General features: G+C 52.1%; 1 protein-coding gene across 2 annotated transcripts in view; it reads left to right on the top strand.

Moving 5' to 3' along the window:
* The window catches only part of LIMK1 (LIM domain kinase 1), a 31,469-nt gene continuing 5,819 nt past the window's right edge, over positions 1-25,650 (top strand). The window contains exons 1-12 of one of the 2 annotated variants that reach the window (XM_036768854.1): positions 1-80; positions 3,386-3,482; positions 12,038-12,176; positions 13,783-13,892; positions 14,649-14,855; positions 17,470-17,575; positions 17,709-17,896; positions 18,806-18,989; positions 19,478-19,564; positions 22,970-23,101; positions 24,070-24,129; positions 24,753-24,818. In XM_036768854.1, the coding sequence (XP_036624749.1) occupies positions 23-80; positions 3,386-3,482; positions 12,038-12,176; positions 13,783-13,892; positions 14,649-14,855; positions 17,470-17,575; positions 17,709-17,896; positions 18,806-18,989; positions 19,478-19,564; positions 22,970-23,101; positions 24,070-24,129; positions 24,753-24,818 (1,434 nt within the window). In that variant the 5' untranslated portion in view covers positions 1-22. Of the gene's footprint in view, positions 81-3,385; positions 3,483-6,805; positions 6,870-12,037; positions 12,177-13,782; positions 13,893-14,648; positions 14,856-17,469; positions 17,576-17,708; positions 17,897-18,805; positions 18,990-19,477; positions 19,565-22,969; positions 23,102-24,069; positions 24,130-24,752; positions 24,819-25,650 lie in introns of those variants that run through there. The other variant, XM_036768855.1, reaches the window with a different exon arrangement.

The raw sequence follows: 25,650 nt of genomic DNA on the forward strand, positions 1-25,650 counted from the left end.
CGGCCCCGGCCCGGCCGAATGCATGAGGTTGATGCTCCTCTGCTGCACCTGGAGGGAAGAACGTATGGGAGAGGAGGAAGGTGAGCGCTCGTGGGCAAGTGTGCAAGAGTGGGCATGAGTGTGCAACTGTGTGCTGGCGGACGCTCGGGGGCCGGCCCCTCCCCCAGCCCTGGGCGCTCCGGGGGGGCTCGGCTGCCTCCCCGCCCACTCCCCAGCGGCGCCCCCCCCAACTGCCCCACTGTCCTGTTCAGACCCCCCCCTGCGCCCCCCACATTGCATCCCCCTTCCCAGCCTTGCCCTCCCGCATCCCCACCCCCCGGACCCCATCCCTGTGTCATCCCCCTCTGCATCCTCCTGCCCCTGGCCACCTCTGGCCTCATCCCCTCTCCTCCCACCGTAACTTACCCCCTCTAATGTCCCCACCCCCATCCTTGACCGGGAGTATCATGTCATAGAAAGACGCTCCCCCCCAACAGAAGTCCTGGGATCGCAGATACTGAGCTAGAGGCCCCCCTCCCCCTCCCCGTTCTGCAGATGAAAAAACAGGTCCAGAAAAGTGAATTGATTTACTCAAGGTCACACAGGCAGGAAAAGGAAAAGGCAGAGTTTGAATTCAGGCCCCGGAGTCCGCTTCCGGTGTTCTCCCCACACCCCAACACTGCCCTCTTGATCAGGGGCCCGAGTTCAAATCCCCTCGGCTGTTTCACTGCCTGTGTAACCTTGGCCAAGGCACTTGACCTATCCAGGCCTCAGTTTCTTCATCTTCAAATTGGGGCAGTTGGACTGGGTGACCTCTAAGCGACCCGAAGCATTCCTATTCCCTTCACCTTGGTTTCCCTGACTGCCTCTCAATAGCCACTCCTGTCCTCTTTGCCTAATGCTGTCACCATAACCCATCCCTAGCCCCTGTGGCCCCCACTATCCCCATCTCTTTGAGCTTCCCCTCCCCCAGCCCATCCTAAGCATGTTCTAAATTAGGGCAGTCGGACAAGAGGATCCAACAGACCAATTCCCACCACCCCATCCCACCCTCTCCCCACCAAGCAGCCTCTCCTAGGTGGTCTGCCATCAGGCCTCCACTTGGAATCCTCCGTCCTCTCTCTCGATTACTGTCTCAGAGGCCCTTCCCCTCTGCCTGGATAGATGTCCACCCCTGACTAATTTGGGGGTAGCCTCTCCTTTCCCCGACACCTTCTTGACTGTCTGCTGTTGGTCTTGCCCTCACTTCTCAGCCCTGCGCCCAGACCTGCCTCTAGGGAGGCCCATAATGAAGGAGGGAGCTGTCTCGTTACATTAGGACACTTGGGTCTAATTCTGGCTCTGCATCTCATTTTCCATGGGATCTCTCTGGGCCTCAGTTTCCGCCCCTGAAAATGAAGGGGTTGAGTAAAAGAATGGTCCAAGTTTCCTTCCAGCTCTGACGTCCTATGCCATGGACGCGCTCCACATGTTGGCAGGCAGAATGTCGCCTCTTGGGGGGGGGGGTTGGGCAGAGCAGACCCATGACGTAGGTGAAGTAAGGGCATCCCTGGCTTCCCCTTTCTGGGCCCTTTCCCTCCGTCTGCCAGGCCTCCTCCTCCTTCCCTCCAGAGTTCCAGGATGCCTGACTTTCCTCATGTCAAAAGGCCCTCACACCCTGGTGGGACCTGTGTTCCTCCCATGGCTACCTGCCTTCCCATCCCGGTACCTTTCAGGGAAATGGAGAACATTGGCACCTCGTGGGGTTCGAAGGGTGGGGAATCAGGCCTCAGTCAGGGGACAACATTTGGGAGCAAGGGGCTGTTCTGGTTACTCCCCATTGTATGGAGCCTTCCTGGCCCATAGGGCCAAGCTGATGAGCAACTGGTGGTTGGTGTCATGAACTTGCCTGTGTGAGCTCATAAGAGAGACTTAGAACTCACCAGGCCCACAGAGATCATTGAGTACAGACCCCTGGTTTTACAGATAAGGAAACAGGCACCGAGAGGTTAAGAACACAGTGTTCACACGTAGAATTGGAGCATTTCCAGGCAGACTTTTAAATCCAGTGGCAGCTTCCTTCCATTCTTACCCCCAGACTTTTCCACATGCCCCCAGCCCCTTTGCCATCTACATCACCGCCAGACACATCCAGGGTAGGCTCAAGGAACCCAGATGCTTTCGAATATGTGTCCAGACAAGGCCTGTTTCTCAGAACCCTCCTGGGTTCTCCAAAACCAACAGAAGATGAGGGTCATCGGATGTCTTGAATTAGGTACTCGGTGGCTCCCCATGCCGTTGTCACGGAAAATCGAATGTGGCATGCTGGGAAAGCTTGGGGTTGGGTCACATAGGGAGACTTGGAGGGAGGGAGGGAGACGAGTCACTGGCCCTTTGGGCCTCAGTTTCTTCATCTGCAAAATGGGGGAAGCAGTGCTTGTTATGTGTGCCTCAAAGCTTTGTGGTCAGACTCCAGCAAGGGAATGAATGTTTAAAAAGGGCCAGAAGGTCCTTTGCAATGCTGACTGTGATCCTAATCCTTCTCTGGACCGCAGGTTCCTCCTCAGTAACGGAGGGGAATTGGCCCGATGGATCCCTGAGGGCTCCACCATCTCCCACATTCTGTGGCTGGTGTGGGGAGAGCTGGAAGCGTGACTAAGCACATAAGAGAAACCGGGAGGAGAGGCTCTTTTCCCCCTGCTTCTCCCCGGAGTTCTCCAAAGGGGAGCCCTCGGGCTGCTCCAGGGTCCTCAGTCTCGTTCTCTGACATCCCCTTCTCCCTGCTCAGCTGGGACAAGGCTGGCAAAAGGCTGGCCAGGGACACACCTGCTTCTTGGATCCCTTGGATGTCTGTCCCCTTTCCCACAGTCTGGAAATGAATCATGGGTTCATAGGCCTAGAGGTGGCAGAGACCTCAGAGGCCGGCTCGTCTGACATCCTCATGTTACACAGGAGGAAACAGGCCGAGAGACAGAATATGACAAGCCCAAACCCACCCACCCCACTCCACTCCAATTCCGGAGTCTTCCCTTAGAAAGGATTCCAGGGGACCCCATAGGGCCCCAGAGTCGGGGTTATTAGGCACCAACATAGCGGCTCTCCTTGGGATGGATGGACAGGGAGGGGAAGAATCCCGACCTTTCATTTCTCCTGTTTGTCAAGGTGAGCCATAAACCTTGAGGGCAGGAACTGTGTCGGTTTTGTCTGGCATATAGTAGGGCAGAAAGAATGCTGATTGATTGACTGATCCCTCCTCCTTTCCTTTCCCCCTCCCCCAACTAATCCTCTCTGAACCCCAGGTCCAGATGGCTTCCTGAAGGGTCCTGCTCAGCCCCAGACTGGCATGGGTGGGGGAGGGGCGGGCACCACGCCAAGCAGTCACTCACTCGCTGTCTCCTTTCTCCCCCATCTGCTCCACCCCTTACAGGAAGTGATCTGCCCGTTTGTTCAAGCTGTGGCCAGAGCATCTATGATGGGCAGTACCTCCAGGCCCTGAATGCTGACTGGCATTCTGACTGCTTCAGGTAGGACTGGGGGTCTGGGCAGAGAAGAGCAGGGAAGAAGGGGAGAGGGAGAGAGGGAGGAGAAGAGGGAGAGTTATTCTCCTGGTACTTGTTAAGTCCGGGGATCCCTGGCAGAGTTCAGAAATACCCTGGGGCTGGACAGAGACCAGCCCTGGGATTGCTTTGATATGGGGAGCTCCCAGTGAAAGAATTCCCTCCACCTGGGCAGCCCTGCTCCCCATTTGGCAGTTTACAGCCTTAGAAAGTTGCCTGGAAAGTGAAGTGACTGACCCAGGGCCGTGAGGCCAGGATGTGCCAGAAGCAAGACTCTCTGAGGCCAGCTAACTAGCTGGTCACCCATGACCCCAGGCTGCACCTCGATGGCTAAGCAGATGCCCCTAAACAAAATGTTTAGAACAGTCAGAGCGATATAGAAACAAGGCTAGATTTTTAAGGCAGAAGAGCTGGGCTCTAGACCCAGTTCAGTCCCAAATGCCCTGTGTCAGGGGAACTGCCTTGTCTGGGCCTTGGTTTCCTTTTCTGTAAAAAGAGAAGGGTGGACGAAGTAAGCCTCTTGTGTCTCCTGGTTGAGCTGGGATGTCCCGGAGAAGCTATTTATCTACATCACACCAGTTAACATATGTAAAGTGGTTCCCAAACCAGGGAAAGACAGAGACAGAGAGAGAGACAGACAGACAGACACAGAGAGGAGAGGAAGAGAGATACAGAGAGAGAAGAGAACATATGTAAAGTGGTTCCCAAACCAGGGAGAGACAGAGACAGAGGAGAGAAAGAGAGACAGACAGAGACAGAGAGAGACAGACAGAGAGGAGAGAAAGAGAGACAGAGAGGAGGGAGAGAAAGGGAGAAAGAGAGAGAAGGGAAAGAAAGAGAGAGAGATGTACACCCATCTATATACTAGTTATTATTTCAGCCGGGTATCCAACACATCGCACCGCGTCTAAGTCAGGGGGTTTCATCTTTGGTGGGGCCTGGGCCTCTGGCAGACAGTCTGGTGAACCCCACAGACCCTTCCCAGAATCCTCTTCTTAAAAGCACCAAATAAAAGACATAGATAAACTCATGTTATTGAAGTGATTTTCAAAATATTTTTAAAAACAAGTTCACACATGCCAGGTTAAGGACCTGTGATCTGAGTGACAGAGTAGACAGATGTGGAGAGTGCAGTGAGCATGGATTCAGAATGACCGAATCTTGGTCTGGCCCAGGTCAAATCAGAAAAAGGTCTCTAGTGGAGTGCCATAGGGCTTTGATGTGGAAGAAAGAGCCATGCATCTGAGGGTGGGAGGTCTGGGTCCTTGTTCTCCCTCTGCTTGGCCTCGGGCAAATGAATGGACCTTCTGCTTGTCATCACCTAGAAGGGAGCTCAGAGTCATCTTATTCTACAAAGGAGGAGGTTGGATGTGGCTTAGCCAACATCACACAAGCAGCTGGCGTCAGGGGCAGGATTTGAATCTGACTCTGCTTTGGCCTGTGGCCCGTGCTGAGGGGTGGTTTGTGCCAGGTATGGGGGCCTCTGTGCTGAGAATAAGGGTGGGTTCAGGTAAAGTGGGGTGGCATAGTGAGAAGGACCCGGCTTGAATCCTAGTCCGGACTGTGTTACTGACTGGCTGTGGGACCTTGGTGAGTCATTTCTTCTGGGTCTCAGTTTTTCTCTCTTGAGAAGGAGAGGCTTCCCCCAGAAGAGCTCAGACACTGTGATCTGAACGGCAAGGATGGGCAGATCCCCATGCCAGGCCCCATCCCGAACAGCCTTGGAGACACCAGCCTTTCGGCTTCCAGTGTCTGTCTTGTGCCTGCTCGAACCCAGAGTTCTCCTTTTGGGCCTGGCCCACATACGCCATGTCAACAATGATTTCTGTGCTCACCCGGGCCCAGAGTTTTTCCCTGAACAACTCACCCACCACCCATGTCTGGGCACCTCCTCCCAGGGTCCTGGCAGCCCCTGGGCCGGACCCAGCGGGTAGAGCTCGGTCTATTCCACCCTAGACAAAATGCTCACAGGATGGACAGCTGGGAGGGACCCTAGAGAACACCCATTCCAGTCACTTCGGTTTAGAGAGGTGGAACAGAGGCCCAGGGATCAGAAGGGGCTTGTCCAAGGTCCCACAGGTAGGAAATGTCAGAGGCAAGATTGGACTCCAAGCCCTGCGATGCTCATTCCATTTGTACCAAAGGAGCCTGTATTAGAACCTTGGTCCTCAGGCTCCAAATCGGTGTTTCCCCCACTCTTCTCCACTGCCCTTCCTTCCTGGGTGGCCGTGGGCCCTCTCTGGGCCTCAGTTTCCACACCTGTAAAAACGAGGGATAGGGTGGATTAAACAGCCTTTGAGGGCCCTTCTGGCCTCAGGCCTGTGATATGTGGTCTATGGATCCCACCCCCCCCCCCAAAAAAAAACCAGTATAGCCTAGCACAACAGTACTGAATTCCTACACAAGAAAACAAGTGTGTTATTGACAACTAAACCAAACTCACTGTTATCAGCATTAAATGATTGTGGGATACTCTTTTCTTCCATTTTATTGAATTTAAATTTAATAAAATAAATTTAATTTAATAAATCAATTAATAATAAATTACATAATGATAAATAATCACTTGGATTTATATCTTGACTACCCTCTCTGGGCCTCAGTTTACCCATGTGTAAAATAAGGGGAACTGAATGACCACTGAACACCCTTCCAGTTCTGTGACCCCACCTGTGTGATTCTGGACAAGTTCACTTCCTTCTCCAGGTCTGTTTCCCCACGTGTGAAATGAAGGAGGGGGTGGACTCTAAAGCTGGGAGCCTGTGAGGGAGGACATTGGACCAAGGACTTCATAAGACTGGGAACTGGCACTTTATTATTTAGGCCTCAGTTTCCCTATCTGGAAAATAAAGAGCTTGGACTCTGTGGGCTCTGAGGCCCTTCCATCCCTAAATCTGTGGTCCCGGAGATGGGTGCTAGATCAGGTGGTCGGAGAAGTGGGGGGCAGCGGGTGGGGGTGGGGGGTCAGGAGAGGCCACCCTTCTGAGCCTGGACTAAGGCCGAGCACCTGCTATCTCCTGCCCCGCCCCCTCCTCTAAAACATAGCCGACCCCAGGAACTTGCAGGCACTTTTAAACGGCCTTGGCGGGGGGTGGGCGGCAGGGTGGGGGGGACCCTTGCCCACATTTTCTCCTTTCTCCCGTCCCTGGGCTTCCACCCAGCCTGCGGCCACCCTAGCCCCACCCCTGGGTGCGTGGTTTCTAGGGGCATAGACTAGGGCTGGAGGTGGGGGTGGGGTTGTGAGTCCTGACCACGCCCCAGCTTCCTCTTTGGTCCCTAACTTCCCTGGAGGCCACAGCTACCGGGGATGCTGGCCTCAACCCTCAGGAGAAATTACTTCCTCGCCAGGGCCAAGTAAGTCCGAATAGATCCTTCTCCCCCTCCAGCTCCCAGTGGAGCGGCCCCCTTGGGGCTTCTTCATCTGAGGTACCTGTGCTTCCTTAGTTCCCCACCCCCAGGGCTGTCTGTGGTGGAGATAGCAGGGAGGAAGGAGGTGGGGTGGGGGACCAGGTCTGGGAAGCCTTGGAGAACTGAAACATGGTGGCTGGATGAAGGAGACCGTGATTATGTGGGCTGAGCCAGGCCTCTCCCCATAGCTCACAACCCGGACAGCCCTGGTCTGAGGGGCCACTCCCCTCATCCATGTCTAGGGACACTGGGGATGTCAGATCCATCCCCTCCATGGATTGTGATGGAGGTCTAGTGTCAGAAGCCCTGGTCCAGATCCTACCACCAACACCACATCTCTCAGTTTCCTTGTCTGTAAAATGAAAGGGCTGGCCTAGATCAGAGCTTCTTCACCTGTGTTCTGTGAACTTTTTTTAAAAATTTTTTTGAGAACTGTATGTCACATAATTAGTTTCTTCTCTAATTCTATGTATTTTATTTTATTCATTTATAAATGTGATTCTGGGCTGGGGTCAGCCCTGGACTCTGAGGGCCTTCCAGCTCTGCGCTAGGCATCCCAGCATGAGTACAAATGAGGTGATAGGGCCAGGTGCTATGATCCTGCCTGGGGTGGGGGATGGCTCAGAGCCAGGAGGATGCTCCTGGTCTGACCACCCTGGGGCATGGTCTTTAACCTCAGTATCCTCAGGTGACCCTCCTAAGATGGTAGGTTGCTGAGGAGTTGTTGACCTGCTCTCAGAGAAGGCCTCCTTTCCTGCTGGAGAGCCACCTACACCTGTGAAATCAGAACTTCTCCATCGGGCCAGGAACGGACCTGGGACAGTGCTCTGAGGGTTGGGTGGTTGACTGGCTGGCCAGCCTCCGGCCTAGTTCCCTCCCTTCTGGACTAGAGAATAATAGATTCATCTTCTTGGCTTATCTTACATCGTCACCCCAGTGCCCTGATATTATATACCTTAGGCCTCAGTGTGACCTCTTCATTTTATGGGAAAGGCAGTGGAGTCCCAGAGAAGGGAAGGGACTGGCCCAAGGTCACATAGATAGTAATTAGCAGAGCTGGGTTCTTGTCTTTCTACCTCTAGGCCCACCCAGGAGACTGGTGACCAGTCCAGTGCCCTGAGTACTTCAGACCTCTTCCCTCCCCTCCTTCCCCATCAGCTTTCTGGTTATTTTTGGCCAAGCTACCTGGCAGCCTTGACCAAAATCCCCTTGGCCGCTGAGCAAAAAGCATCTGGCATCCGCTGAATGGCTCACCCCACGGAGGCAGAGGCTGCCCTGTGCCCTGGGGCGGGCCCCATGTGCCAGTGCTGCTGCTGCTGCTTCTTCCCCTAATGACGGCCTCTTCCCAACTCCCTTTCTATGGAAAAGCTCTATTCCCTCGAAGAGAGGGGATGGAGTCAGAGTGTAATTCCCTCTAACGTCAGGAAAGGGACTCCTGTTGCCATCATACCCCCTTCCCCATTACCCGGTGCCTATTTGGAGCACCTCCACGCTGTGTTACTGGAGTGGACATTCAGTCTAGTTCAACAAGCCTCTGCTAAGCATCCGCTGTTTGCCAGGTGCTGCACTAGCTGGATACTGTTTTTAAAAAATGAAACAGCTTCTCCCCTCAAAGAGCGTACCCTCTACTTAGAGGGAGCAGCATGCACAAAGAGAATCAAATAGATCCTTTTTTTGAGAGTAGAGTGCTTTCTGGGGGAATCATGAAAAACTTCGTAGATGAAAGAACCTTTCAGCTGAGTCTTCCAGAGAACCACGGGTTCCCGGAGGCAGGGGTGAGGAAGGAGGAATGCTCCAGCCTGGAGGGGGGAAGGCTTGGAGATAGGAAGGATCAGATGATTGGAAGTGTGGCCACAGGGGCCGAGATTGATAGGGAAGGGCTCCTAAGGTCAATCAGAGCAGTTGGTCTTAGAGCTTGGAGGCTGTAGGGAGTGTCTGGATTTTTTTAACAGAGCCCTGGCATGGTCAGACCTATGCTTTAGGAATATCTGTGTGGCATGGAAAAGATGACTTCAGAAGGGAAGAGGCTGGAGTCAAGGAGGCCAGTTAGGAGGCTGTTACTCTCATCCAGGTGAGACGAGTTGAGGTCCTGAACTCAGGTGTGGGCCAATGAGTAGGGAGAAGGGAGCAGGTGTGAGGAACAAGTAAAGCAGTGAATGAATGAAAGGACTATGTGGGCCTCCAGCCTCCAGGTTTAGCCTAGCTCAAAAAAAGAAGTCTGTCTCCCAAGGATCCCAGCAAAGGTGGAAAGGGCTGCGAAGCCGGGATACAGAAAACCTAGGTTGTGTTCCTAGCTGTGCAGCCATGAGCTAGGCACTTCCTCTCTGGGTCTCAGTTTCTCTCTTGTAGTGGGAGGGATTAGGCTGTCTTTAGGGTTGTTTTCAGTAACAGAAGGAGAGGCCTTGGGTTTTCCCTGACTGCCTGCTGTGGATGAGGGCCCACGCGCCTGTGTTTCACATCCGATTTCTCAATGTGTCCTCACTGTCTGGGGCAGGAGGCTCTGACATCACCCTCTTCCTCCAGTGCGGCATATACCAACAGAGTGAAAGTGAAGGAAGACTTTTAACATTAGATTCTGAATGCGGAGGCTTCTGAGCTCCCCAGATCTCAGAAAGCCCTTGGTTGTTAGAAAGGCCAGGGGCTGGAGGAGGGCTGGGTACCAAGTGGCCTTTGGGTACCGGGTGTCTCCACGTTCTTTGGAAATTGAGGCATTCCAGAGGTGTGAGGGTACTGGTACTCTCTGGCTGTTGTTCTTAGAAGGGCCGTCATTCTCCTGCCCCCCAGACCCAGGCCCCAGCCTCTGAGGGGCTTTCTGAGGGGAGAGCTGGGCATCCTTAGAGCAGCCCTGTCTTGGCAGAGGCTTGGGGAGGGAGAGCAGAGAGGGGTGAAGCTCATTTGTGTGGGTGGGCCCTGAGCCGGCTCCCCTTGGGATCTGGTGGGGTACAGCCTAGCAGGAGTTAATGGAGTTGCTAAGCTCCACCCCCATCCCCACTGGCCCTAAGCAGCCATTGGCCCAGGCAGCCCTGCCTGGGTTCAAGTTCACCACTGAGCTCTGGGATGACATCATGGCACTGAAGTGGGGGCCTCCTGGAAGCCACGTTTCTCCTCTCCCCCTCCCCCATTGCCCAGCTTTGGGAACCTGAGCACACCTGGGTTACTCTCTACACCCACTATTGGCTTCCCTGCTAGGGAGGCAGCCCCAATGCCCTCAAAATCCCCTTCTTCCAGGCGTCTCGCTTCTGCTCTGCTGTCTTGGGCTCCCCCCACCAATACAGTGCAGGGCTGGTGCCTCCCCTCCCCCCTTCTCTGCTGGGGGCGTGGGCCTGGCTGGGCAGAGGCGTGGACAGCCCCGCCCCCTCCCCTCGGAGCCCCATCTGCAGCCCAGGACTGCGGCAGCTTCTGTCTCCTGGGCTCTTTGGGGGGATGGGGGGAGGGAGCAGGGAGGCGCTTCAGCTCCCAGACAATGAGGAACTAGCTGTCCGCCCCTTAAAGAGAAAGCTTCGCCCCCGCTGGCTCTGGGATGCCGCAGTCTCTCCTGCCTGGCCTCTCATGCTCCCCGCCTCCACCACCCACCTCTCCTCCCTCCTCCTCCTCTCCTTCCTGTTTGGCCAGACAGCTAGCCCCTTTGTGCCCCCTTTCCCCCAAGCATGTGGAATTCCAGCCCCGCTACTTAATCAGGCCTGAGCCGGGGGTCCTCACTCAGGAGAGGGGAGCTCATGTTGCAGTAGCCTGACCGATGATGTCATCAGCCTGGCTTCCTGCTGGGGAGAGGCAGATCACGTTCCAGCCCCAGGGGCCCTTCTATCCCCAACCTCCCCAGCTGGGCTCTTTCCTGCAGGTAAAAAAGCTCAAGCCTAGAGTCCAGAGACCTGAGCTAGCTGGGTGACCTTGGGCGAGTCTTTGAGCAGCCTTCCCAGGCCTCAGTCTCCCCATCTGTAAAATGAGGGATTTGTGCTGGACACCCTGTGCAGTGCCCTCCAGTGATGATATTCTGTTGGGATGACCTTGAAAAGTCTAAATGGGATTTGTGGTCCCATTTTGTTGATCCCTGCGTCAGAGCCAGCCTCTGCCCTCAGTAATACCGCCAGCCCCAGTGATCCTCTTCTAAAGGCCTGGGGCAGTTGGGGTGGGGGGCAGGGGAGGGACTTGCTGCTCTCCTTTGGGAGACTTTGTCTCTGGACTAAGTTTCTTTGTCTGCAAACTAAAGAGACTGCCAGGGCCTGGGCTCTCCACGGCTGTTTTGTTTGTTTGCCATTAAAAAACCAATCTGTTCAAGCCTGTGGATTCCTTCCCTGAATCATGTTTAAATGCACGAAACAAAATCCATAGCTTCCCAAAGGAAACTACTGACATACAATGATTAGAGATTTTTAAACAAATTCCTCGAGCCCAGGCTGAAAGCGTCTGGTGCACAGGGTCTCTCCCATCTCCAGAGGAGTCCGAGCAGGGCAGACTACCCAGGACTTGGGGTCAGAGGACCTGAATTTTAGCTCTAACTCTCGTCCCTGGGCGAGCTCAGGCAGATTTTTTAACGTCTCTGAATGTCAGTTTTCAGCTCACGGATCTGGAGCAGGGGGCAACCTCAGAGGCATCTGGTCTGAGCCTCTCCTTTTACACATGAGGAAAGTGAGACCAGGGGTGTGCTTGCCCAAGCTCACATGGGTGACAAGAAGCAACACAGTTGGGATTTGAACCCTGGTCCTGGTCCTTAGTCTCACTTCCACTGTACCACTGGTTTCACCTTTGTAGAATGATGGGATCAGACCAGATGTTCACTCAAATGCCTTTGAGCTTGCAATCTTATGACCAAGGGTCAGAGGATTTCGATATTCTCTTGGGTTCCATCCAACACTAAAATTCTGTGGTTTGGTTATCTAGGTCTGACATTTCTCCCCCACCCCTCCCAAGTGCAATACAGTTCCAAAGCCTTTGTTGTTTCCTTGTGATGTGTTGTGCCAGTGTAGACTGGGAATGCCCCCTTCCAAATGTTGATGGACCAGAAGACCCAGCTGCTGGGCAGTGGCTCTTCCTGGAGGGTCAGCATAGGAGCAGGTGCAAGGGTGCACATCAGAGGCAGGTCACCCACTGGAGCCTCCTTCTTGTCTCCGGCCCAGGTGCTGCGAGTGTGGGGCCTCCCTCTCCCACCAATACTATGAAAAGGATGGGCAGCTGTACTGTAAGAAGGACTATTGGGCCCGCTATGGCGAGTCATGCCATGGCTGCTCCGAGCAGATCACCAAAGGGCTGGTCATGGTGAGTACCTGCCACACATGTGTGTGTGTGCACACACACACACACATGCCCCCCATTATCTTGGGGGCTTTTCTATCCCTGGATTTCCCTCCCCATTTCTAGGACACCCTCAATCTCTTTCTTGTCCAGGCCTGGGCCTGCTCCAGGCTTGTGGTAAAGTTTTTTGTCTTTATCTCCATAGTTTGCCTTTCAGAATTTCAGGTCTCTGAGGAGCCAGGCTAAATCTGACTCAGCCTTCTCAGAGCTCTTGGCCCCTGTAAGGAAGGGCTTGTGTCTCTTCTAGTGCCCAACACAGCATTCTACAGATAATGGCTGCTTAATGAAGGGTGGGTGGATGGATGGATGGTTGGGTGGGTGGATGAATAGATGAGGGGGTGGGTGGTTGGATGGATAGATAATGGATGGATGATGGATGGATGGATGAATATATGAGTGGATGGATCGTTGGATGGATGGATGGTTTGATGGATGGGCGATGGGTGGTTGGATGAATATATGAGTAGATGGATCATTGGATGGATGGATGGATGGATGGGTGGATGGGTGGATGGATGGATGAATAGTTGGATGGATGAATAGATGGGTGGATGGATGGATGGATGAATAGTTGGATGGATGGATAGATGGATGATGGATGGATGGGTGGATGGATGGATGGATGGATGAATAGTTGGATGGATGGATAGATGGATGGTTTGATGGATGGGCGATGGGTGGTTGGATGAATATATGAGTAGATGGATCATTGGATGGATGGATGGATGGATGGATGGATGGGTGGATGGGTGGATGGATGGATGAATAGTTGGATGGATGAATAGATGGGTGGATGGATGGATGGATGAATAGTTGGATGGATGGATAGATGGATGATGGATGGATGGGTGGATGGATGGATGGATGGATGAATAGTTGGATGGATGGATAGATGGATGGTTTGATGGATGGGCGATGGGTGGTTGGATGAATATATGAGTAGATTGATCATTGGATGGATGGATGGATGGGTGGATGGATGGATGGATGGATGAATAGTTGGATGGATGGATAGATGGATGGATGGATGGATGGGTGGATGGATGGATGAATAGTTGGATGGATGGATAGATGGATGGATGGATGGATGGATGGATGGATGGATGGATAGTTGGGTAGATGGATGGATGGATGGATGGATGGATGGATGGATGGTTTGATGGATGGGCGATGGGTGGTTGGATGAATATATGAGTAGATGGATCATTGGATGGATGGGTGGATGGGTGGATGGATGGATGAATAGTTGGATGGATGGATGGATGGATGGATGGATGGATGGATGGATAGTTGGGTAGATGGATGGATGGATGGTTTGATGGATGGGCGATGGGTGTTTGGATGAATATATGAGTAGATGGATTATTGGATGGATGGTTAGATGGATGTTGGTTGGATGGATGGATGGATGGATGGATGAATTAAGTTGTGTCATTGAATCAGTGATTGGCAGAGGCTGAGGAAAATGTAGAAACCCCTGGCTAGGAGTAGTGCATAGAGGACAAGATTGTGTCCATCATGGGGAAATAGGACAGTCTCCAAACTCTTGTCTTTCTCCTGGTGTATCCAGGTGGCAGGGGACCAGAAATACCATCCTGAATGCTTCATCTGCCTCACGTGTGGGGCCTTCATTGGAGATGGGGACACCTATGCCCTGGTGGAACGATCCAAGCTCTACTGGTGAGTTCAGGCCCAGTGAGTGGCCAAGACAGAAGGCCCTGGGTTCTAGCTCTGGCCTTGCCAACAAGTTCCCTGTATATTGTTGAGCATATGATTCTTTGGGTCTCAGTTTTCCCCCCTCTGTGAACTGGGAAGGGCTGAACTAGATTTTTGTTTCCCAAACCAAGGTATCTTACAGATTAGTAAAATAGCTGATCTTCCACAGCCTCCTGCCGTCACTATTGAGTCTTCCTGAGCTCTCAGTCAATCAACAAGCATTTACTAAAGCCAGGCACTAGGGACGCAAGTATAAAGAATGGAGCAGTCTCTGTTCACAAAGAGCTTATATTCTAATGGGAGAGATGAGTTCCTATGAAAATATACACAGTATCAATGACATAGTTAATAAATACACAAATGCACAAAGTGGTGTGGGAGGGAGGGTGAGGTCATTTGAAGAGGAGGGGTGAGACCAAGAAATGGAGGCCTAGAAATGAGGAAAAAGAGGAAGCCTGAGATTGGGAGAAAAAGGAATCAGTTGTTTATAGGGTTTAAAAATTATGTATTTATCCTAGTGAAGTTTTTGCAGATCCATGACAATTTGTCCCCCAAACAGTGGATTAGCCAGTCTTTAAGGGCTCTTCCAGCTCTCACATGCTGATAACAGCCCCGGGGAACCGGGACTAATTAGGGCATGTTTTACCGTGGTTTCTTTTTTCTCCCTTTGCCTGATCACTGTCTTTCCTCCTCTCTCCTGACCACCTCTGCCCTCCCCAGTGGGCATTGCTATTACCAAATGGTGGTGACTCCGGTCATCGAGCAAATCTTGCCTGACTCGCCGGGGTCCCGCCTCCCACATACGGTCACCTTGGTGTCCATCCCAGCTTCCACTGATGGCAAGCGAGGGCTCTCTGTGTCCATCGACCCGCCCTATGGCCAGCAGGGCTGTGGCTCTGAGCACTCCCACACTGTTCGAGTTCGTGGGTGAGCATCCCTCTTGGGGCCCCTCAGAAGGTGGGAGGGCAAAGGTGGGTCACACTGAGGGTACGGCTCATGTGGTGTTCTGAGTGTTGGGGAAGGAGCAAAAGCTCAGAAATCTCAAGGTTTGGCCTCGTAGCCTTGGTTCACTTCTCTTCACGCAGGGAATATGGTACAAGCAAGGACACATACACACACACACCCCACACCTGACAAGTGATCACCCAGGATCTGATTGGGAGTTCACCACTTTGCCACTTCCCCAGGCTTCCATCTCTAGTTTGAGACAGCTCTCAGTGTTAGGAAGGGTTTTCTGACATTAAGCCCAAATGCTGCTTCCCACTCATTACGTTGGTTCTTCCTTCTCAGACCAAACAGAACAAATCGAACCCTTTCTCCTTATGACAGCCATTCAGATCCTTGAAGAGAAGAGTCATGTTCCTCCCAGGCTAAATATTTCCATTCCCTCCACCCCATCCTCCTATGACATGGACTCAGGGCCCTTGACCATTCTGGTTGTCTTCTTCTGGTCATTCTCTAATTTATCAATGTCTATCTTAAACTGTGGTGCCCAGGGCTGAATGCATAGGCCATAGGCAGTCTGAACAGGACAGTACAATGGAACCACCAGCTTGTGATTCCTAGAAGCTCAGCCCCATCACACTCCAGAGCAAGGAGCTGCCTTCTGACCTGGGCTAGCATCTCCATTTCTGGGCACAGACGCTTACAAACTGGAGGAGGTCCAGAGGAGGACAGCTAGGGTGGTTGCCAGGTCTGGAAACCGTGTCATTGGTTCAAGGGAATGGGGATCTTTAGACCGGAGAAGAGAAGGCGTGGGGTGGTGCTGGTGGGGGCTGGGAGAGGCACAGTACCTGGGGAACGGCAGCTGTCTTCTAATGCCACTGGGGCTGTAATCTGGAAAAAAGGGGAAGCCTTGTCCTGCTTGGCCCCTGAGAATGGAACTAGCAGCAGTAAGTGGAAGTTACAGAGAGAAAGATATTGGCTCAATATAGTAATAGGTTATGAAGATGATAAACGTTTATTAAGCGCCTGCTGAGCACTTTAAAAGTATCATCTCATCTGATCATCACAACCACCCCGGGAGGCAGGTGCAACTATACTTACTTCCATTTTACAGTTGAGGAAACTGAGGCAAATTTTTCTTAAGGTCAAACAGCTAGTAAGTGTCCAAGGCTGGATTTGAACTCAGGTCCTCCTAACTGTAGGGAATGAGCCAGGTGTGTCCTTCATGTACGGACTGTGAGAGCTATCCAACAGTGGATTTAGGTACTTCTTGAAAGTACTGAGTTTCCCATCACGGGAAGTACTCAAGCAGAAGCTAGAGAGAGTGCCACAGAGGGGCCTCCTGCATAGTTAGGAAGTTGGACGTCCCAATTCTGAGATTTGAGGATTCCCTCCATTCCTGGCCCTTTCTGTCCCCAAACTGGAGGCTGGCAGGGGCAAGAAGCCTAGAAAACCAATCACGTTGCCCTAGAGAGAGATCCACAGTTTTGCTCGCTGTCAGCCGATCTCGATAATCCCAGGCCCATCAGTGGGCACATCCCCACTCCCCTTTCCAACTCTCAGCCAACAGACAAGCACTCTTATTAATGTCCTGCTCTGAGCAGGGCCCTGAGGAGGCAAGGACAAACAGTGAAACTTGCCTGCCCTCAAGAAGCTGACGTTCCAGTGGGGGAGACACCATGTGCACATACAAGTCGTTAAGCTAAGGCCCAGCAGGAAGGAGGCAGAGCCTGGTCTCAGGCACCCCGACTTCTGCAAGTTTGGGGAAGGAGCCTTAAGGATTGGGACCCACCTTGTTAACCTCTTCCCTTCCTAGAGCTTCCTAGGAGGAAATGCATTTCAGCCACAGCTCCTCAGTCTTTTCCTATGAATGCATCATAGGATATGCATATAATGCATAGAAAATACATATAATGCATCTTTAATTAGTTGGAAGCATGATTAAGCAGAAAGAATGTGGGATTTGGAGTCAGTCCAGGGTTCAAGTCCCAGCTCTGCCACTTACTATCTGTTGGGCAAATCACTTCCCCTCTGGGCCTCAGTTTCCTCAGCCATAAAATGAGAGGGTTGGACTAGGGGGCCTCTAAGACCCTCCCGACTGGGAATCTCTGATCCCTGAGACTAGAAGGCCTTAGGTCGGTGAGACTCAGTTAAAGAGGGCCCTAATTGGGCAAGGGAGAAGCCTGATTGGCAGTTGTGAGACTTTACTCCTGCTGTCTCTAGGCCCAGGCCCTACCAACTGGAAATTGAAACACTTTGCTCAGCCTCTCTGCTGCCCCTGGTCCCTCCTTTGTGGGCTAAGAGGAATAAGCCGAAGTCCTCTTCTATGTGTTATGGCAGTGGTCTGATTGTCAGGACTCCTGCTGGAGGTCCTGAACCTGGCTGCTGCCCTTCCAGTTGTTGGTGCACAGGATCTGGCTTTTGCCAGCAGTTAAGGGTTGCAAACAGGCCTTTCTTGCTTCCTAATGATGGCTGTCTCCTCTGCTCAACGTGGGAGTTGGCCCAGATAATTCTTGTGGTCTCCATCTGTTCTAACATTCCATGACTGCATGGCGGTTGATGGTCTGTCCAACTCGTCCTATTCTGTGCCCCATAGAGTGGACCCAGATTGCATCAGTCCAGATGTGAAGAACTCCATCCACATTGGAGACAGAATCCTGGAAATCAATGGTACTCCCATCCGGAACGTGCCCTTAGATGAGGTATTCCCCACAGTGGGGTCTTCCAGCCTGTGCTGGAGGTGGGCAGAGGGAGGAGAGGGAGGTCTGGTGGGGAGGGGAGGCCGAAAGGTTTTGTGCCCTCTCGCTTGAGCACACCCATGCTTGCTCTCTGCAGATCGACCTTCTGATCCAGGAGACCAGCCGCCTGCTCCAGCTGACCATTGAGCATGACCCCCATGATGTCCTGGCCCATGGCACAGCTCCAGAGGCCAGCCCTCTGGCAGATCTTCGAAGCCCACTGTGCTCCCCAGCCCGAACGCCCAACACAGAAGCAGGGGGTCCTGTCCGGCAGAGGCCTGTCCTGTAAGTCATCTCCAGAACATAGCCCTCAGCTCTGGGCCTTCAGACAAGGGCCAGGGCAGAAAACAAGGCCCACCTTCTCCCACTGCTGCTTTTTCTGGCCATTTCCCAGTTTGAGAATAAACCGTAGGCTCTTCATGAAGTGAAAGTTGTTTTGTAGACAGCTCCCTCTGCTGGCAATGAGCGACTTCTCTGACTAGGAATTGAATGTAGTCATTCACTCATGTGTGTGTGTAGCTAAGACCCTTTGGAAGCCAGACCACTTAAGACATGGTCTCCCTGGACTGACCTTACCTATAGACAGACGAGGCAGGAAGTCACTACAGTTGGTGGGAATTCAGCAGGACCCAGAAGACCCCTTGTCACCCACCTTCCTCTGCCATTAGACAACTAATCAATAAACAGTTATTAAACACCTACTGTGTATATAGCGCTTTGCTAGGTCCTGGAGATAGAAGGATGGAAGTGAAATATCCCCTGTTTTCATTGCCCAATTAGGACTCAAGCTCAAATTCAGATATCCCTGCAGCCGGAGAATAAGTACTCATTCTCACTAAGGTGTGAGGAACTGGGTGGGGTTTAATAAAGCGGGAAGGTGGGAACACAAGCCTCCTGAGCACCTTAGGTGAATAAAGGAGCCCCACCCCCACCCCGCCTCCAAAGGTGGAAAAGGACTCCAATTAGAATCAGGCTTGCACAATTTGACCATTTTGCTGAGCAGTGACCTTAAATATGCCTCTACCATGGACAGATGGAGGGGTGGTAGGAGAGGGTCATTATGGTAAGAAGGACAGAGGGTACAAGGAGGGAGGAGGTAGATCTGGAGGCAGGGAGAAGACTAGCCCCACCCTCACCCCACCTAGGTAGGGAGTAGGGAAGGTCCCTCCATGTCTCTCTTGTCTGTGCCCACAGGAGAAGCTGCAGCATTGACAAATCACCCTGTGGCAGCTCCCTGGGCTCTCCTGCCTCCCAGAGGAAGGACCTGGGCCGTTCGGAGTCCCTGCGCATCGTCTCTCGGACACACCGCATCTTCCGGCCCTCTGACCTCATTCATGGGGAAGTGCTGGGGAAGGGCTGCTTTGGACAGGCCATCAAGGTATGGCCTCTGACCTTGCCCCAGGGTGGGTGGGAGGACATGGAGAGGTGAAGAATTGCTGAATATCCCTGGACATCCGGTCCCCTCCCCTCGCCTTCTCCCTTACATTCAGAGCATAAAATCAGCACGTGTGAAATCTAGGACCATTTGAGTTCCTCTAGTCCATAGCTCTCCCTTTGCAGGTAAGCAGACCAAGACCCAGAGAGGCACAGTTATTAGCCTGGGGTCACACGGCAAGTGGAAGACCCAGAATGAAGCAGTGAAATGTGCCTCTCAGCTCGTACACCCATACCACTGTGGCTGCTGCCGAACTGAGGTTGTAAGGCCCGTTGTTGACTTCAGTTCTGCTTCTTCCATGGCTCCTCTGTGTTACTTGGCTGTGACCCAGAAGGTTTTTCTGCTGAGCCGCCTCCCTCTCTGGAGGAGTTAGAACAGGGCCTTCTGACAGTTCCCCTCTGGACCAAACCTGATGTGGTGATTTCCCCCAGGTGACTCACCGGGAGACCGGCGAGGTGATGGTGATGAAGGAGCTGATCCGATTTGATGAGGAGACGCAGAGGACGTTTCTCAAAGAGGTCAGGCTAGCTCCAAGACCTACGAGTATCAATTTCACTTCAAGCCAAACCTCAGTTTGGGTTTTTAAAAAAAATGTTATTTTATTTTATTTTATTCTCAGGTTTGTATTCTCTTCTTCCCACCTCCCCCCACTTGCCCCTTAAGAAGACCAAAACCCCAAAAACTCCAAGACTCGGTTATCCAGTTTGCAGATCATATAGTCTTATGAGCTAGAGGTTGAATAAGGGGGAGACCCTAAGATCAAAGACTTAGAGTTAGACGTGAGCTCAGAGGCCATCCAATCTATCCAGCCCCTCATTTTACAGATGGGGCAGATCATGTAGAGAGGTAAAGTCACCTGCCCAATGTCACACAGGACATCACAGAAGTGTGACCTTCTGACCTCAGAGCCACCGGGATCTTTCCACTAAAAGGGAAAGAATAAAACCCACTCTTATCGTCCATTAGCTTAGAAGAATCTATTGATAGAAACCACAATAACTATTTATTAAACGCTTGCTATGTGCCAGGCATTGTGCTAAATGTTGTAGATACAAAGCGAGGCAAAAATAGCCCCTGCCCTCAAGGTGCTTACACTCTAATGGGGGAGGCAACATGCAAATAGTGATGTACAGGCAAGATATAGTTAGGATAAAACAGATCAACAACCGAGAAAAGGCCCTAGCATTGAGGGGAAGTAGGCAAGGCCCTTCGCAGAAGGTAGGATTGTAGCTGAGACTTAAAGGAAGCCAGGAGTACCAGGCATAGGCCCCGAGTCAGGAGATGGGCTGCCTTACTGGAGGGATAGCAAGGAGTCTAGTGTTACCAGGTCCTAGAACATGTGGAAGGCAGTAAGGTAGAAGAAGGGTAGGAGAGGACCAGGTTGTAAAGGGCTTTCAAAGCCAAGCCAAGAACGTTATATTTGATCCTGGAGGACTAGGGAACTGATGGAGTTAATTAAATGGGGTAGGAGGTGAAGGCGGACATGATCTGATGGGCACTTTAGGAAGGTCACATTGGTAGCTGTGAGTGCAGGATGGCCTAGAATAGGGAGAGGCTTGAGGCAGGAAGACTTACAAGCAATATTGCAACAGTCCAGGAGGGAGGTGGTGAGGGTCTGCACTTGGGTGGTCAGAGGAGACAGGGGGGCATGTTCAAGAGATGTTGGGAAGGTAGAACAGACGGGAATTGACAGCGAATTGGATGGAGGGGGTGGTGTTAGGGATAATGAGGGGTTGAGAATGACACCTAGGTTGTGAGCCTGGGTGACAATGAGGATGCTGATGCCCTTAACGGTAATAGAAAAGTTAGGAAGAGAAGAGAGTTTGGAGAGTTCAGTTTTGGACATGTTGAGTTGAAGAGCTTGAGATGTCCAATAGGTATTTGGAGATGGGAGATTGGAGGTTAAGAGAGAGGTTAGGGCTGGATATCCCATTCACCACAACAGCGTTTCCAAACCTACACAGAGGTGATGTCAAGGAATCATCTGCATAGAGATGACGATTGAATCCATGGGAGCTGATGAGATCCCCAAGTGAAATGCTATCGAGAGGGAAGAAAAGAGGGCCCAGGAGGGGGACCCTCATGGTTAGCAGGCATGACTTGAATGAAGATCTGCCAAAAAAGACTGAGTATTAGGGGAGGAATCGGGCAGAAGAGAGACTGTGAGCCAAGCATCGACCTCATGGAGGGAGGAAGGAGGAGAGTATCTATAGATGACAACTGCCAGATTCTTGACTGGGCGAAAAATAGGGATTAAATGAATCTCCAAGGGGGAGAGGCTGTGGTGTGATGGTAGTAGAAAAGTCTGGAAGTGGTGACGGGGAACAAGGATTATTCCAACTTTCCCACCACCACCAGTGAGCTGGGGGAAATGGTGGTCCGGGAGGCTGTGGGACAGTGTCAGGAAGGAATGGGGTGGAGGGAGCATTGTCTGATCAGGGGGAAGTGGGTGTGAGCTCAACAGCACTAATACAGTGGGGCTTCAGAATCACTGAAATAGGGAGAGTAGAAGGGGGTTGGAATATGCTTATCATTAAGGAACGAGTTCAGGCAGGTTGTTATGGTTCCCAGGGAGCTGGAAGCCATAGTCGAGGTGGGGCAGGCCAGAGGCAAGCTGATGGTGGAGAGTGAACAGGGAGACTGAGCCTTATCGCTGTACGGAAGTTACAGCAAAGAGAGCTAGAAGGTTATGTAGCCTAACCCCCTCATTTTAGAGATGAGGAAACTGAGGCCCAAAGACATAAGCGACTTAGCCAAAGTCGACCAACGCTAAGCATTTGTAAAGACTGATTAGAAAACATCGCCTTTCAGAACCATTTGGGGTTCTCTGAGGGTGCCCTCTTTTGAAAGCAGACATGGGGGGACCTGCAGAGCTCCACTTTTCCATCAGCCTCGTCTGCCTTTAGTTCTCATCAGTGAAGGTCCCCCCAGCTGCTCGACACCATCCCTTTCCGCCAGATACAGAGCAGCCTCCATTCCCCGAACAAGGGGCCCCTAATCTCCTGGGAACCCAAGAACAGAATGTTTCTTTCCTCATGCCTGTACTTAATACTCCGACCCTGAGGGAGATGCGAAGGCTCATCGAGACAGCCAATTGAGGAAGGAATCCTCGGTGCTGGAGGGTGGAACTCTTTTTTAACTCACCCAGAGCTCCCAATCTGTAGTAACCTTTCCCAGAAGGGCTCTTTGGCTCACTAATACTATCCAAAGCTCCCTACTTCCTGTCCCAGCTAGATCATTGGGAGGATGTTTTTAGCTGCTCTGACCCCAGGCTCTGCCTCTGCCTCTGCCTTTAGCTCTGATTGGCAGCTGGGCCCCTCGTCCTGGATTGCTGATTAGGATCTGCTATGGGACTGTGCCTGGTGTAGCTGGGGCTGTCGCATCGGCTGTAGCTCATACCTAGGACTGTGGAGGTTATCGGTAATCATTGGATAGTTGCTGTCACTGTGATCTTATCCATGGAGACTCTTAAGATGTTGCAGACTGTAATTTAGCCTCACCTTCTTATCCTGTACAGTCCTCCCATAACCAGCACAAATCTAAAGGATCCTAGATTTAGAGCGAGAAAGAATGTTAGAGTCATCTATTCCAACCCCTTCGTTTTCTAGATAAGGCAACTGAGGCCCAGGGAAGGGCCATTTCTTGCTTGCCCAAGGTCTTAGAACTAGTAAATGGCAGAGTCAGGATTTGAACCTAGATCCCCTGACTTGAAATTCATCTCTCATTCTCCTATGCCACACTGCCTTCTACTGGTTACTGGTTTCACAGTGCCTATGGAAGAGAGGAAGGTCGGGCTGGGGAAATGGGCACAGGTACCAAAGAGAGCCATGGGCCTGCAGGAGGTAGAAGAGTCCCTCTCTACCCTCCCCACCTGGAACCACAGCTGTTCCATCTCAAGTACCTGCCCTTTGTCCACTCCTCAGGTGAAGGTGATGCGTTGCCTGGAGCATCCCAATGTGCTCAAATTCATTGGAGTGCTCTACAAGGACAAGAGGCTGAACTTCATCACTGAATATATCAAGGGTGGCACCCTCCGGGGAATCATCAAGAGCATGGTGAGTGTGTCATAGTGTTTTGTGCTACAATGGAGATGGGGTCTCAGAGCTATATAGATGGCGAGTGTGTCACAGTGGCCAGTGCTGCAGTGGGGATTGGGGGCTCAGAGCTATAGCTGTGGACTACCGTGAGCCAAGAACTGAATAGCCCTTCGAGGGCCAGTAGCATTTGTGAGACAGCTGACTGAAGTCAGCAGAGGCTGGGGGACTAATCCTACACTAGGGCCAGGGCCCAGGTTTGTGTCTGGTGTATCAGTTTGTCTAGAGTTGAAGGTCTAGTCTGGATGCTGTGGTCAGGGGCCCAGTCTGAGCCCAGAGTCAAGGGGTCAGTCTGGGGAAGGAATGAGGAAGGAAGGAAATAAGCATTTATTTAAATAAGCACTTGCTATGTGTCAGATACTGTGCTAATACAAATACTAGAAAAAAGAAAGACAGTCCCTGCCCTCATGAAGCTTATACTCTAGGGGGAAGATGAGACATAAAAAGGACCTGAAGGGGGAAGCCAGACAATGAAGGTATTCAGCATAGGGGCGTAACTTTGGAGTCCAGAAAGTCAGGAGGGGCATTAAGGCAGGCAGGCTTGGGCCCCTTTATAAAATGTAGGCTCCAGGAAGAACCCACCGATGAGAGAAGGGGTTCGGGCCAAGGGCAGTGGGATCATTCTGGGGTAGGGGGTAGGGCCAAATGAAAGGGTCAGCCAGGAGCCAGGGGATAGGGTTGTAAAGAAGTGATGCAAAAATGGGCCTCATTTTAGAGCGGGGACAAATAGCTTCCAAGAGCATTGCCCATTAAGGTCCCCTAGCCAATTCAGAGGGAGCCCAGGGATGCTCAGCTTCTGCAACATGACCTGAGGCTTTCCTGCTGCTGAATGGTGTGTCTGGGGTTTGCATTTCTGCTAGCCCAGCCTTGTACCCCTGCTGTCTATCTCTCGTCATGGCTCAGTGGCAATCCCCTCTCTGTCCCCACAGGATAGCCAGTACCCATGGAGCCAGCGGGTTAGCTTTGCCAAGGACATCGCCTCTGGAATGGTAAAGGGGCAGGGAGCAAAAGGAAAGGGAGAACAAGACAGAGAGGGCTGTGGGAGGGGGTCCGATGCCCCTGGGTGACGGCAAGGAAAACTCTCCCTGCCACTGACCTCCTTTCACCAGTCTTTAAAAGCACTGGAAATTCTACCACGAGGTAGAATTATTCCTTTACTATTAAAGCCAATTGTTTGTTTTTCCAAGACCCCATCCTACTTGACCTCTTGGCAGCAACCCCCCTCCTTCTTATCCTCTCTTTCCTTGGGTTTTGATGGCATTTTTCTGTTATGGTTCCCTTCCTACATGCCCAATACTTCTCAGTGTCCTCTCTCCAAGATCTCCATTTAAAATGCAAATTTCCCTGGGATGGGGAACGCATAAATCCCTTCATGAAGTTATGAGCAGCTCGCCCCAGGTCTGGGCTGGGGTGAGGAATGGGAGAAGGAGGCAGGGCTGGAGTGGGGCACCAAGGGCAGCCAGACCTGGGGTTACATCTGCCCTCAGAGTGGGATGGGATGGATAGTATGTGAGGGGCAGAGGCCTGGACCTGGAGATCCCTGTCGTCTTGGGCCAGGGTCAAGGGAAAAGGGATCACAGCCCAAGCTGACCCCCTCACCTTTTACACACAGGCCTATCTGCATTCCATGAACATCATCCACAGAGACCTAAATTCCCACAATTGCCTGGTGAGAGAGGTAAGGTGACTGACAGCTGTGTGGGAGGGCCAGGAGCCAAAGGCTTTATGGGCCTCATCGCCCTTTCTCTCTTCTTTCCTTTCTCCCTGTCTCTCACATCTTTCTTTCTTTCTGGATCTTCCTCTCTTTCTCTTTCTCTTTCCCTGTCTTTCTATCTCTCTTTTCCTCTCTCTCCCCCTTTCCACTCCCCACCCCCTTTTGTCTCCCCTTCATTCTCTCTCTTTCTTTGTATCTTTCTCTTCCCCACACAAGACATATGTGGCCTCCTGGCTTCAAAACGGCATCTAAATGGGGTCCCCAAATCTGTTGGGCTTCCCTTCCGCTCTGCCCTCCTTCACCCAGCTTTCTCTAGGGTTTGGACTGTAACTCAGCCAAGTCTCCGGTGAGTAGTGACTGTGTGCCCAGCCCTGGGCTAGGCTAAGCTGTGAGGGAGGCAGGAGAAATGAGGGGCAGGGTCCCAGCCCTCTGGGAGTCACAACCCAGGTGGGAAAAGACTCACAAAACATCTCACAGCACCCAGCATTGGATAGGGGGGCTCAGCTGAGAAGAGAGGAGGTCAGTGTGAGCCAGAGGAATGCAGGAAGTCTTTCTGGAAGAGATAGGAATTGAGGAGAGGCCATTAGAAGTTCATTCAGATTTGGGAGGGAGAGAAGAAGAGAGAGGAAGGAAGAGGTGGGCGTTCTCAGTGAGGGACACATTGGGAGGAAGTGCAACGATGTGTGGAAAACAGCTTGTCTGGAATTAGAGGGCCAGTCTATGATGTTGGCCACCTCAGAGGGTGGTGACCCCCATGGCAAAAACTCTGACAGTCACATGCTCATTCACCCTCGCC

This window comes from Trichosurus vulpecula, chromosome 7 (genome assembly GCF_011100635.1).
Source record: "Trichosurus vulpecula isolate mTriVul1 chromosome 7, mTriVul1.pri, whole genome shotgun sequence".
NCBI classification, from domain to species: domain Eukaryota; kingdom Metazoa; phylum Chordata; class Mammalia; order Diprotodontia; family Phalangeridae; genus Trichosurus; species Trichosurus vulpecula.